This window comes from Corvus brachyrhynchos, unplaced genomic scaffold, assembly GCF_000691975.1.
Source record: "Corvus brachyrhynchos isolate BGI_N302 unplaced genomic scaffold, ASM69197v1 scaffold44, whole genome shotgun sequence".
NCBI classification, from domain to species: domain Eukaryota; kingdom Metazoa; phylum Chordata; class Aves; order Passeriformes; family Corvidae; genus Corvus; species Corvus brachyrhynchos.
In genome coordinates, this window is record NW_008238359.1 from 8,199,151 (window position 1) to 8,212,772 (window position 13,622).

At 39.8% G+C, this 13,622-nt stretch overlaps 1 protein-coding gene across 1 annotated transcript in view; it reads left to right on the top strand.

Annotated features, from left to right (window-relative positions):
• The window catches only part of FAT3 (FAT atypical cadherin 3), a 338,586-nt gene that overhangs the window by 221,442 nt on the left and 103,522 nt on the right, over positions 1 to 13,622 (top strand). Inside the window, exons 5-6 of the mRNA XM_008634940.2 lie at positions 5,462 to 5,776; positions 7,662 to 7,872. Coding sequence (XP_008633162.1) covers positions 5,462 to 5,776; positions 7,662 to 7,872 — 526 coding nt within the window. The remainder of the gene's footprint in view (positions 1 to 5,461; positions 5,777 to 7,661; positions 7,873 to 13,622) is intronic.

Genomic DNA, 13,622 nt, shown 5'->3' on the forward strand with positions numbered 1-13,622 from the left:
AAACCCCAATGTACATTTATTTTTTCTCTTGTATTCTATATATCTTTGAGCTACACTGCCTTCACTTTGTAGCAATAATCTGACGTGTAGTTCACTAACAGCGCGCATTTCAGAAAAATATTTCCTTGTAAGAATTTAGCCACGAATTTAGTCTCTCTCTGAAGTAGGCAGAGATAGTAATTCACTGCATTTGACTTTAAGGTTCTATTCATCCCTCGATGAGCTCTCCTTTATAATCTTTCACTTCTCCTACTTGGGCTGAATTCCAGAGACTTACAATAGGTATTGCAGCTCGTTTACACATTGGCAGAAGAAACAAACCCATTAGTCACTAACAGCAGGGGTATGCCTCAACTCTCCCGCTCCCTTTGATCATTTTTCTGTCTTCAGTAACTCAAGCAGATTCTCTTTTCTGAGGTTTTCTGAAGCAAAATTAGCATTTCTTGTTGGGGGATGGGAGAGACTTTTACCTGAAAACCTTGTTATGCACACTCCTTTGATGAGGCACAAGCATCTCAGCTCACTTATTTTTGCATTAAGCAGTTATCACACTAAAAAAATAAGAAATTAGGACATCTTCAGCTTTTTGCTATGCTAATGACAGTAATGTGGCAGCTTCTCATAACTTAAAAATTGGGTAGGCTGAGTACTTCCTCCTGCCAAAGAATGATATGGAAGAAGATACTTGTTCTTCTCAAATCTTGATGATTCACCTTAAACACCTGCTAATTGTCTTGTACTTGTTGAAGTAACATCCCTGTTAGCTACTCCCTCCAGCTGAGTTAATAATTATCTTGGAAGTCATGAGCTTTTGTTAATGAGACTCAATATAGTACTCTTAATTCAGGGGGGTGGTCCTCACAGTTGTATTTGCATTCAGAAAAGTGTCACAGTCTGACTCATAGGAGGAGTGACTGTCTCACGGCAAAGTTCCATTTGTCACCATCGCTGAGGTCTGCTAGGCTGGATGCTGTGTTTCACGCAATACCTTCACAGTAGATGTCTCCTCCATGCCTTCTCCATGGTCACAAAAAGAAGAAATTCTCACATCTAACATTCCAACTGTTCTACGTTAACAGTCAGTGTCAATCTTCATTTTCACTGAGAAGGTCCACTGCTATGGGAATCTCTTTGTAGTTGTTCTGTGGATTTGAACATAAACATGAATATCTCTCAGTCCTGTAGGAAAGGGAGTGTTAATGTCTGTAGACCAAACCTACTGAAGCAGATCCTGCAGAAGAAGTGGAAACTATTTTACTTGAAGAGGAAGTTCTGTTATTACACTGAATTTGTCATACTCTGCAGAAGGAGATATTGTGTAGTGCATTTTTCTCAAAAAATACATAACTGACAGAAGTAGAGGGAATTTGGTCCATCCAGCTGAAGGAAACATTGTAAGGGAGGTGTGACTGTTGTTAACTTCAGCAAAGAAATTCCCAGGTAACCAATACCTATATGTGTATTGACAGACGTATTTGGGTAAAGTCATAAGCATTAAAGCCAATGGGTAAATACAGGTTCCTGACAGAAAATGTTTATTTTATGGAGAAAATTGTAGTAGAACTGTCTGTAGGTTGTGGGAAAACAGCAGCGATGCTTAGGATTTCACCGTGAAAATATAATAGTTCGTATTACTTTTGTTGTCTGTTGCGTTCAGGCCCTATTAAATATGTAATCACATTCCTTTTAAGACATTCCACCCTTGCTGAATAGGCCAGCCCTTTGTCTGATTAGTCAGAGTCCAAATTCAGCTGCTTTCATGGCTGTATCCCAGCTTTGGGAGGTTGTATCCTCTGGTTAGGCTGTCCTGACACGGCATGAGCAGCACTATCTAACCAGTGGAGTAGAGCGGACAGTAGCTGGCCTGGTCCACCTCAGCTGCACATGGTCAAGCAGCAGCTTGTCTGCAGCAGTTGGATCCGGACACCAGACTCATCACACAGACAGGAGAAGGTGTTCACCATTTAGGAAAGCACATGCTGGCTAATTCCTCATCTCTACTGGGAAAGCCGTGATTTTGTCCTTACCCTTTTCCCACATTGATTACTGTGAGAGTCACCTCTTGTTGGGTTTTTAATGGCACATCCTGACAAGCATGTATTGAGACAGTCTCTCTCAGACTGACAGATAAATGACAGATGTCATTCATCTGTATTACCTTTCTTCTCTGTTTCTTTTGCCTACCATGCTATATGCAGGTTTCTAAACAAAAGAACCTCACTGGTCCTAAATTACAGCTTCTCTCCTACAAGCTCTCCTGTACCTTGCACATCTGCCTTTTGCATTTCCAGAGATGCCAGCTGTAAATTAGCTTTGTCCTATGAACATCCTAACCTCCCTCCCCTCCCTGGTTACTTTTTACTGTAATTTCCAGCTGTTCAAGGATTTTGCTAAGAGCTGTGGTACTGTTTGAATTGAAATTGCCTTGGTTAGAGGGGCCCCTAAGTGCTGGTGTGATACTGTGTCCTGGTGCAAATGGGATTTGCAGAGCGATGTGCTGAATGACCTCTCCAGTTCTCTCCGTTTTTGTCTGGGAACAGTTCTGTATTGGCAGCAATTTGTTGGTTTGTTTTAATGTGTTGTCATGGTGGGGTTTTTTTCTGTAGGGGCAGAGGAAATTTTTGCAGCTCTTTTGCCTTGTTTATGGCTGGAACCTGAATAGCCAGGCTGGGGTCAGGATGATAGAGCACAGACGAGGGGTCAGCCAGGGTGCAGATTTACAGTTAGGGAAATAATCACATCACTGCTGTGAGGGAGGCTTAATTAGTTTACATGCCTGCAAAGAGAGAACTTCAGCTCCTGTGTCTGGCACTCAGTGCTTTTTGAGTGGAGCTGCATCCTGTAATTTTGCAAAGTTCTGAGTGTCACCCAGAGGAAAAGGCTTAGCTGGTACCTAGCATCTTCCTTTCCGGGGATGTAAAGTTTTAGCCCAAGTAGAATTTACTAACTTCTGGCATTCTTTGTTAATTTTTATTAATTAGTTGTCATTTTGTGTTATAGCTGTTACTCTTTTCTGTTAGCTGGCAGCAAATATTTTCAGTGCAGCTTTTCTGTTATTGAATAGATTTCCCCCAGGTTTGGGCTTACAAAAACAAGCAAATGGATTCAAATATTTACTGCCACAAGTCCATGTTAGTCAGGATTTCAGCAGCAACCTAACAAACTGTGAGACTGTACTGGTAAGACAGGAGGATGCTTCACTTCTTGAGCAGTTCTTTGACTTAGTAGGGTTTTTCATCATAATTGCTTGACTGTTTATACTGCTGCAGTTTTCATAGATTTTATTGTCATTGGTTGTAAACTATCTCAAGCACACACCTTTTTTGTAGATTGCTGCTAGTGGGTTGAAGAAAATGTCTTTTAAAAAAAACAAACAAGTTGTATTTGTTCAGAGAAGAAGAGTTTCCAGAATCTTGCTAATATTTTTTAATGCAAGAACATTACCCCCTAAGAAAGCATTTTGTTGATATTTTTTGAGTTTGGATTAGTGTGTCTCTGATTGTTTCTATGCAATACAGCCTGTACTGCTTTTCGTCATTGATTATTTTATCTCTGGAGAAACCCCAAAAAGGTTTTCCTTTGTTAACCTGTGGTCTGGCCAAGTGCTTGGCCAGTTGCAATGGAGTAGAACGGAAATAGAGGGGAACATAAGTGAAGTGGAGAGGCTGAGGTCCCTGGTGATGTGGCTCTCACCAAGTGGAAAGGCAGGTTCACAGACTTGTGTACAGCCTTTCAGCATTAAAAATGCTGTTTTGGAAAGTGTTGGTAGTGGGAACTGGATGGCTGAGCACACTGGTAATGTTGTGGGTCCTCTTCCCACACCCCTGTGCTTGTGACTGGCAGATGTCACATTGCTGCCTGTAGCAGGTTCAGTTTGTGTCACCCCAGGACAGTGGCTTTGCACAATGGGTCTGATCCCTGTCCAGCACTCTGCGAACAGTTGTCCCCATCACAGGAGTGGTGATCCCAACAACTGCTGATTGCCAAAGCTACCCAGCACTTAGGAGACTCTACTCCAGTCTTGAGAGAAAGAGGCTGGTACGTGTTGTTGGGAGGACAGGCTCTGCTCTCCAAATGGGTCCTCGGCTGTTCTGGGGAATTTACATTGCCACTATATGTTGCCATACCACTCACTTTTCTGTAAATGAGCTGTTTCAGTCTCTGAGGCTGTCAGTCTGCTTCCTTCCACTGCATCAGTTTTTAAACATATGGTTAAATACAGGAAAGGGATAATGTCTTTTACCTTTCTCATAGAAAGTATGTTTTTTCTGCTGATGCCAGTGTTAAACTGGTGTTACCCTAAGTTTAGACTTCTTTACACAAGGATGGCACAATGCCAAGGGGTATTATTCCCAGAAAATTTTGCTTTGCCTAAGGATTGGACATCAGGACTATAGGGTTTGCAAGGGAGCACAGAAACTTTTAAGGAAAATAAAAACATCAAGAAATTACCAGCAAACCAATCGATGTACAGTGATCAGTATGAGCAGGGAAGGGTATGTAATATCTTGGCTCACTCTCATCAGAAATTGCTACTGTGGGATTTGGCATGTTACCATATGTAGCTGAAAATGAAATTTGAACTTCTTTCATGCAAACAGAAATAACTTTCTGCCTTATTTCTTTCTCATTAAAAATGTGATCGAAATATTGAGGGAGAAGTTTGAAACATATTGATTTCATTTTGAAAGCCTATTATTAAATCTCTTGAGGGCTTGTTGATCTTGAATCATTTCATTTTCATAGTGTTTCAGATTGAAAATTATTAGTAATTCTGTTTAAGTTGCAGCTAAATTACTAATTAACTTTCATCTCAAAGATTTTATTTCTTATGTGTTTCTGGCAGCACAGTGCACTCTCTACACAATGCAGCAGAAATTTTTTGTTACCTGCCTCTCTGTGCTCCTTACAATCTTATAAAGCAGGTTTGGAATTAATGAGCTGTCACATCTTGGGTAATGAATGAAAAGAACTGACAGAAATCCTTTTGTTGTTTAAGAAATTCCAAATAATTAATGGGAGAAAAATGACAGAGGTTCTTTTAGGGTTTAGGAAGAAATGCATCTTTCAAATTCTTTCCGCGATAGAAGAAACTTTAAAATACGTATGCAAAAAATGCAGGGATCCTGATTAATGGGTTAATTCCAGTTCTCTCATCTGAGATAAACTTGCAGAATCTGAGATTAAAGGATTTTATGTTTTGAGAAATAGCCTCCTAGCCTGCAGCTTCCTTATTCCATGTTCAGCTCAGAAGTAAAAAATCTTCTGGATTCCTGGGTTTGCTGTTGTGGACAAATTGATTTAAGCACTAAGCATGTTTGTAGTGATCATGTGTCATGTACATACATGTTAGCAGGTTAGCTTTGGGGAGGGCAAGGTGTTTGCTTTTGTTTTATGTTTTTCTCCAATTCATGAAGTCCCACTGTAGCTGTTGGCAATAACTTGTACTGCTGTTTTTCAGGTAACTGTCTCAGATGGGGGCACATCTCCCAAGCAATCCTCAGTTTGGGTGGTGATCCAGGTTCTGGATGAGAATGATAACAAGCCACAGTTTCCGGAGAAAGTCTATCAGATCAAGCTGCCGGAGAGGGACCGTAAGAAAAGAGGGGAGCCAATCTACAGAGCTTTTGCTTTTGACAAAGATGAAGGCCCTAATGCAGAAATCTCATACAGCATTGTGGATGGGAACGATGATGGGAAGTTTTTCATTGATCCCAAAACAGGGATGGTTTCTTCCAGAAAGCAGTTCACAGCGGGGAGTTATGACATCTTAACAGTAAGCACTCTTTCACTGACATACAAACCCATGATTTGACTGACTTTTTTTTTTTTTTAAGAAACAGGCCCTCCTGTATAAAGAGGGATATATGACTGTGTTTACTGTATGCCCTTTATGTAAGACCTAAATTAAGAAGTCTAGTATTCATATAGAACTACTGCCAAAAAATTGAGTCTGAGAGGTCATTCATGCTTTTGCAGGTCATGATGTATTCTCTGAGTGTTAAGTCAGCCTGCAAATTGTTAGCATAAGCCATTCCCTTGAATAAGCATTTGTCTGCTCCCAAAGTTGTATCTGGATGGCGTGGGCAGATACAGCTACAAATGGGTACTTACTTCTTGTGTGGACACAAGTGTTTGCCCTTACAGAGGGCACCTACTGTCCCAGTTAGGTGGCTGCACCTAACAGAGGAGGAGTATTGTGTACTCTGTGTTGTGGGAGCAATTTCAGTTAAAAGAAATCTCAGTCAAAACTCTTTTTTCAGAACTCTAACCATAGAGTGAAAGTCAAAGAAAGGGAGACTAAAATATGGTTAGGCAGATATAAAGCCGTATAAGACTGGAATGTGTTCTCTTCATCTACAGAAATAAGCCAAGTTGTAGTTAAGGAGTTTGAAATAAAAATGACAGAGGTCCATGGTCTGACATCTGGAAGTGGTATCTCTTACAGAAGCGGGTTACCTTCATAATGCTGGAAAACTAATAAATAACAAAATGTTGAGAAATACCTAGGAATCAGAGTAGAGCAGCCTTCTAGTGAGTGAGTACTTTTCCCTCCAGAGACCTCAAAGTCATGTCTGAGATCTGAGCCTTCTTACAATGCACCAACTGAAGATTTTCTACCTAGAAACTGCTCATCACACCCTCAGCATCTTTTCACAAAGGGCCTGCCTGCCTGGAATGGAGCAGGGTGATGAGTGTTAGCATCAAACCCACTTAACACATTTCCAGAGGAAGAAATAGGGCATGATATTTCAGAAAAAAAAATTATTTCCCGTTTTTAAAAGGTAATATAACGGCATATTTACACCAGTGGTCCTATATAGCCAGAAACTTTACCTTTTTTAAAAAAAAGAAAAGCTCTTCGGTTAACATTGATGTTATCCACCAAAGCGCCCATTTTGTAACCTGCATTCAGCCTTTTCTTAAGCCCACTGTATGTTGCTGCTCATCTTGTCTTTGCTATGTTAAATCCATAAAGCTTGCCACACAAATATCAAGTCTATCCATCTTTCTGGAGGACTTTATAATAAAAAGAATTAGCACCAAGCAAAGCAACTCTTAATGAACATGACAGGAAAAAAAAAAGAAAATATGGCAAAATTTTAAATTTGATTATGGAGAATGAGGGAAATTACCTGAAACTTATTTAATTCAATTAAAGATCCAGAGGAAGGCAGTATAAGGAATGCTTATCTGCAACACACATGCCACCTGAAAGCGGTCAAACATGCCCTGGGTGAGCATGTTTTGCAAATACATGGTCTCACACAGGGCCCTTACAAAACTTCCAGCTTTGCTGCAAGAGGGAGCTGGGTGCAAGATGAAATCAGAGAGGGAAGCTGGTTCTGGAGAGGAGGATCTGCGTGGGGAGTGTTTGAATTGCGTCTGCAGGAGGCCTCCCACCAGTATTTCTTAAACAAAACATTTCAGTTTAAAATCAGCTTTTTCAGGGAAAAGTCAAAGCACTGTGCAAAAAAAAAAAAAAAAAAAAAAAAGTGAGAACTGAGAAATAAGTGCTTATCTTCCTCTTTTTTCATGGGATTTTACATACACTATTCCAAAGGGCATTTTCCAAGCAGTCATCACACTGCGATAGAATTAGGTCTGAACTGCCAAGCTGGGATGCTCAGCCTGAGCCCTCTTTCCTTTGTGCCTGCCAGATAAAAGCAGTGGACAACGGCCGGCCCCAAAAATCTTCAACTGCACGTCTCCACATTGAGTGGATAAAAAAGCCTGCACCCTCACCCGTGCCCCTGACGTTCGATGAACCCTTTTACAACTTCACCGTCATGGAGAGCGACAAAGTGACCGAGATGGTCGGGGTGGTCTCTGTGCAGCCCTCGAACATCCCTCTCTGGTTCGATATCGTGGGTAAGTTGGGAGCCAGTGGTGCAAGGAGGATGCCTCAGAAGCAAAGCATATGGACGTGTGGTTTTGACAGCAAGAAAACTAACCGTGAACTGTCTCCCTACCTCCCCCCCAATTAAAGCCACTTTCCTAATGATGAAATGAAAATGCTATTTTAATATAGTGATAACAATAATAGTAGTAATAATACTCCTGCTTTTGTTATGACTCCTTAGCTAAGCTTAAAAAAGAGCGCTGTATGGCTGAATTGGTTTTTTTTCATACTGTTATTTACTGCAATCTTAATGTTGTCTGTCATTTAAATTCTATTGTCATACTTTGCTAATCTCATTTCTAAATGTATTTATGGTACTTAGACTTGCTGTCCCTCATTTCTCTCTTTCTTCACCTTTTTTTCTGCATTCTGTTCTTTTTTTTCTGCTTCCGACTGCCCTGCTTCAAGGTGGCAAGCATGCTCGAGAGATGTTCTATATTCTACAGACAGCTTGTGGGCAGAACTGTTCAACAGAAGGTACCCTTAGTGCAAACACATTTGCTAAAATACAACTATCCAGGCTGCCTTTTATTTTTGCAAGTTTTTTGAGACAATTTATATTACATCTTTCATAAGTGCCTGTGACAGGATGCGATGCGACACATGGATGTGCTGCATTTCTTTCTATGACAGCTTTTACCGTATTTGTGTCCAATTATTATCATTTTATTCACGGATTTTCCACAGTTTATCACAAATAATTAATTCAAACTTTTCACAGTCCAGTGCCATCCATTTAACTGTGAAACAGAATGGGATGCCTCAACATATGGGTTACAAATGGAGCCACCAAAAGTTTGTCTTGAATGCAAGCTGAAACAGAGAAATGTGTTTTGATGTGAGATTTCAACCACAAAATTGCCTTACATAAAATTTCTTATAAAAATAGGGAGGGAAAAGTATCCTTAGTAAAAAGGAGGAGAAGCCGTAGAAGTCTTGAAATCACAGGGAAATGCCTTTATCTGCCAAAACAACAGGGAGAAAAGGGTCTTGCTTGATTGCAGTAAAGAAATGGGAGTCAATGTTCCTAAGCATTTCTTTCCCACTTCTGCTGCTGATTCAGTTAATGTCATTTAAAATAACTCATTTAACATCTCAAAAGTGAGAATTTCCCCTGCAAAATTATTGTGCTTCTTAATATTTGCAGATGCTTGTACGTAATGTTTGCATACCTTTGGATGTAAAACAGTGCATCTGGACAAAGTGGAGTATTTTTAAATGAAGGGTTCTAAAGCAAATGCTATATGAAAGATTAGAGAAACAAAAAGCCTTTGCCATGGACTTAGCAAAAAGTGTTCATCAGCAGTCTTTATTTACAGGGATTGAGCCTGGCTCTCATTTCAGCCTAGTTATTTGCAAATGGGTTTAGCCGACAGGAAGGACAGGGACCACAGGAGAAAGGGTCTGTCAGAGTTGTTTTCATCCACCTTTTATTGCCAATTTGTGCAGATAAAAGACAGAAGCAGCAACATTTCCTCTTTGTGGCACGGTTTCTGATGTGCCAATCATATTAAAATTAAACCCAAAGCTACTATCATGTTCTAGGGTTCCTGCTAGTCCCTGGGGGAGGACAGCATATGTTTCCTACAGTTTTCCTGCCATTTCCTCAGTTGCTTCAGTATGCTACGTGCAGTTTATTAGCTAATGTTTACATTTTCATTCCCGTTCTCACTGACCCTTTCCTCCCAGGACAAATCCATCTTTTTTGATGTTATTGACAGGTTTTTTTTCCTATTTGAACCTTTTGCTGGACTTCTTTTGGTCCTTTCCATGGCAACTTGACCAACTCTCATTAAAATTCTGCCCTCAGAGAAGCCCCTGCTCTTCTGCTACGTTCTTTTTCCTTATTAGAGTCACTTGCAATCAATCAACACCTTATAATGATATTTGATTTTTGCCCACCAGACAGAGATGATAGGGAGAACATTAGGAAATTTTAGCCTTTGTCATTTAATGTGGCCTTTATGACTAAACTAGTTCAAATGGTTTAGAAGATTTAAACAATTCTAATGATTTCCCTCTCGGCTGTAGCTTCTGATGTTGCAAGATACTGCATCACTGCAGAGGGTCACTGAGACAGAGCTTTCCTAGATTTAATGAGAAATCAGGGACCCTGACCGACCAGTTTGGTTCTGTTACCATATGAATGTTTTCATTAAATATTGCTGCTGTTACAAATAATAGCACTCCCAACAGCACCCATTTCTGCAACAGGAATAGCCAGCAATTCTGGGCATGCAGAAGAGCCTGTTGTTCCAGACACTTGGCATGCAAGGAGCAAAGCAAAACCCATCCTGAGAGTTTTACAGACAGAACACTGTGTATTTAGATCACTGTTGCTGCCTTTAGACAGTGTCAAACCCCACTTCTTCTCACTGTTCCTAAATATCATCAACACTGAGATCTGGTGTGGAAAAGCCCAATGAAAGACACAGGGGGTATTTGTAGAAGTTAACTGTCATATAGAGAAAGCTGTATGGGACTGCTGATGCAAGGGATGGTTTCTGTGCTGCTGTAAAACCAGACCTGATCCTGTTCCATCTGGTATTTTGTGATTCTGTACCTCTGTGCATAGTTCACAGTAATGTCAACAAAACCCCTGAAGGCTTATGTAGAGGCATGGTTTAATATAGAGTTTGCAGCTTGACCTTTATCTTTATGACCTTTTCAAACTAAATGGGCACTGGAATTCCGGAGGATCTCTTTTTCAATGCATAACATGCACTTTCTCCCAGCTAAAAAAAAAAAGAGGGAGAGCAGATAAAGTTTGGCTATAAAGTATTCTGTCTGCCTAACTTTGTACCTAAATTATACATACTTCAAGTAGCTGTTTAAGTTCTTGAGTTGATCAGCTCCAAGAGAGGAAGATGCCTCACAGGCAGGAAGGTGATCTTCCACTGATGGACTAGGGAGGAACAGGATCCTCGGATGATTGTTTGTTTCTTTAATTTGAAACAGTTGAGATGTCATACCTGGTTTCTGTCTTCAGACTGCATTCAATGCCATTCCCAATTCATGCAGATCCCACAATGTGAAACACGTAAACGTAAGTTGTATCAGTGATATTAAATTTATTCAGTCATTAACGAGAAACTAATTTTCAATGGGAACTCCAAGATAAGTCAGAGACCTTTATTTGTACCAGGTAAATTGAGTCCTTTTTGTTTTTTCCTTTGTAACTGGTGGGAATGGTGGGATGACTACTTTAACACTGGAGCTAAGCTGCATGGTGCTAGTTTCTGCTTAAGTAGCATGTTGCACAACATCTCTCTGGTTTTCCAAACAGTCCTCCCTCTATCTTTCCTTCCTCCCCCAGCCTGTGCCTTTATAAGAGCAGCCAAGCTTTGAAAGCATATCAGAACTTTTTGCCAAGAGCGCTTAAATGGCTTTTTTATTATCTATCAATTTTAGTTAATTATACATTTAATTCATAGTGCTGCAAGTTTTCATTAATGTCAAAAACATGTAGCTCCCTAGCCTTCTTTGAATAATCTTCTCTGAGAACTATCTAAAATACCTTCCTGATTTCTTTTTTGCTTCTTATGCCCTTGCTTTCAGCTTCTTAGCAGCAAACTCAAGGCTTTGACTGTCTTTACAATAGTTTTATCTAAAATTCGGAGTCTGAATTACTTTCTTCTTAGCATGATATAGTACATAAAAGAATACATATTTTCATATTTGCATGTTATTTTACTAATATTTATTATGATTAACAAAATCTGTAATTGAATTTTTATTTCTTGAGACAGTCATTAAGTTATTTAATCTTCTTTGAAAACAAAATAAATGAAAATTTTGGCTTTGCTTCTCTTTTCTGAAAATCCTAGAGGTACTTTAGCCTCCCCTCTGAGTTTCAGGGTGAATTAGTTTCCTGCATTTTGCTCTGATTTTCTTCTCTGAGCAATGTGAGAATTGTAGCAATTGGCCCAATTTATCATCATTGTTCATTGTTGTCAGCTTTCTTTGGGACAAGACAACTAAGAATCTTCTCTGCATTGAGAAAATGTGGTTTAGAGGACTGTTCTCTAACTCAGATAATCTCCTGTTTTTCTTTCTTCCATTTGTCTGTCTTGGCATGGACAAATGAGACTCTGTGTGAGGATGTCCATATATGCTGGCTCTGTTAAGTTTGAGCATGGAACACTGTGTGCTGTTTGCGATCTACCAGTGAGGAAGACTCCTGCCAGTGTTTGAACTGGGGATGTGTCCTCCAGAATTGTGTCATCCATCTTTCCGTCTAAGACTGAACAAGTCTGGTTCTCTACAGTCATCAGATACTTCTGAGATGGGATTCAGTCCCAGCCTTTTTGATCATCCCACTGGAAAATGTGGGAAAAGATTTTCATCTGGGACTCATTTGCCTACAAAACCTCCAGATTTGCTGACATGTTTTCTTCTCAGAGGAAAAAATGCTTTTTCCCAGCAGCATGATCCCATCTTAAACTGTGTATCAGCAACTGATAGGAACATAGGGAGGCTCAGCATCTTACCAAAAAGGAACCACATCTAGGAAAAGCTCTACCAAAAAAATTAACTGCTTGCATCAAATTGCAATATAAGAAGAATATGCTTGAAAATTAAAAACCCCAACACTGAAATTATAAGGGGACAGAGATGCAGAGCCCACATCCTGTGGGAGTGCAAGATCTGGATTGTGCCTTGCCTTAGGCAAATTCTTCTGCTGACCCCCAGAAATCCTTCTTGATAGTTCAAGTTGTCCTTGCCCTGTCCATTGCACCTCTCTTGTTAGCCTTGCAAGGTTCAGTGGTTTGGGGTTTTTTAGGTATCTTTTTTGTAAGAAGGAAAATTAATTCTTTCCAAAGCATACGGGACTTTTGTCAGAAGGAAAATGGTTCATGGTGACTATGAAGCCAAGAAATAAGCTAAGAACGAAGGTAACGCTCTGGATTCAGCGAGAGAATGTAACCAACTCTCTGCCAAGAACACAATTTAGAGTCCTTTGGCCCAGGTGTGTCTCAGTTCAGTTTCCTGAGATCTCCTTCTTAACTGTGCTATACCATCTGTTAAACTGAAAATCAGGGCTGTTCTAGAAAGTTGTAGTGAGAGCCAGCTAATAAGATCTTTTGTACCAGGAGCTGTTTCTAGAGCTGTCCTGATAACAGCTGGAATTGGAAAATCCTATATAAACTAAAAACACTCTTTTAGATGACATAAAAAATTACTAGTTCTAAAAATTTAATGCTTCCAGGGCTTATGCAAAAGCATTAAGATCAACCTCAAGAAAGTAAGGGTGGAAATCATCTCACTTAACTTCAGGTGTCCAAAGTGTAGATACAAGTATCTTCGCTAGGTCACTTTGGGAATCTTAACAATAAATTAGAGAGAAAAAGTACTTTCTGGATGAGTTTTTATCATTCCAACCTGGTAAGTCTTCTCATCCAAAGATGGCATTTAAAGTAGATGTGGACTTTTAATGAAATCCTACTCAGAGTGCTTCAGTCTAATCAGATTATTTAAGGAAGTCTTTCATCTGTATTGAAGACGTATCAGCTTTACATTTTAGCCTGAAATGATACCGTAGACAACAGCCAATCCACGTCTCTCTGGGGTTATTCAGTATTAAAATGCTTTCTCAGGACAACCTGTCTAGCCAAATTGTCAGTTCAATCATCTTGCTTTCTTTGTCACTGATTTTCCCAAAGTGCCTGAGGAACTCACAATGTATTATCTTAATTTGGAATATTTCTTTCCTAATGCA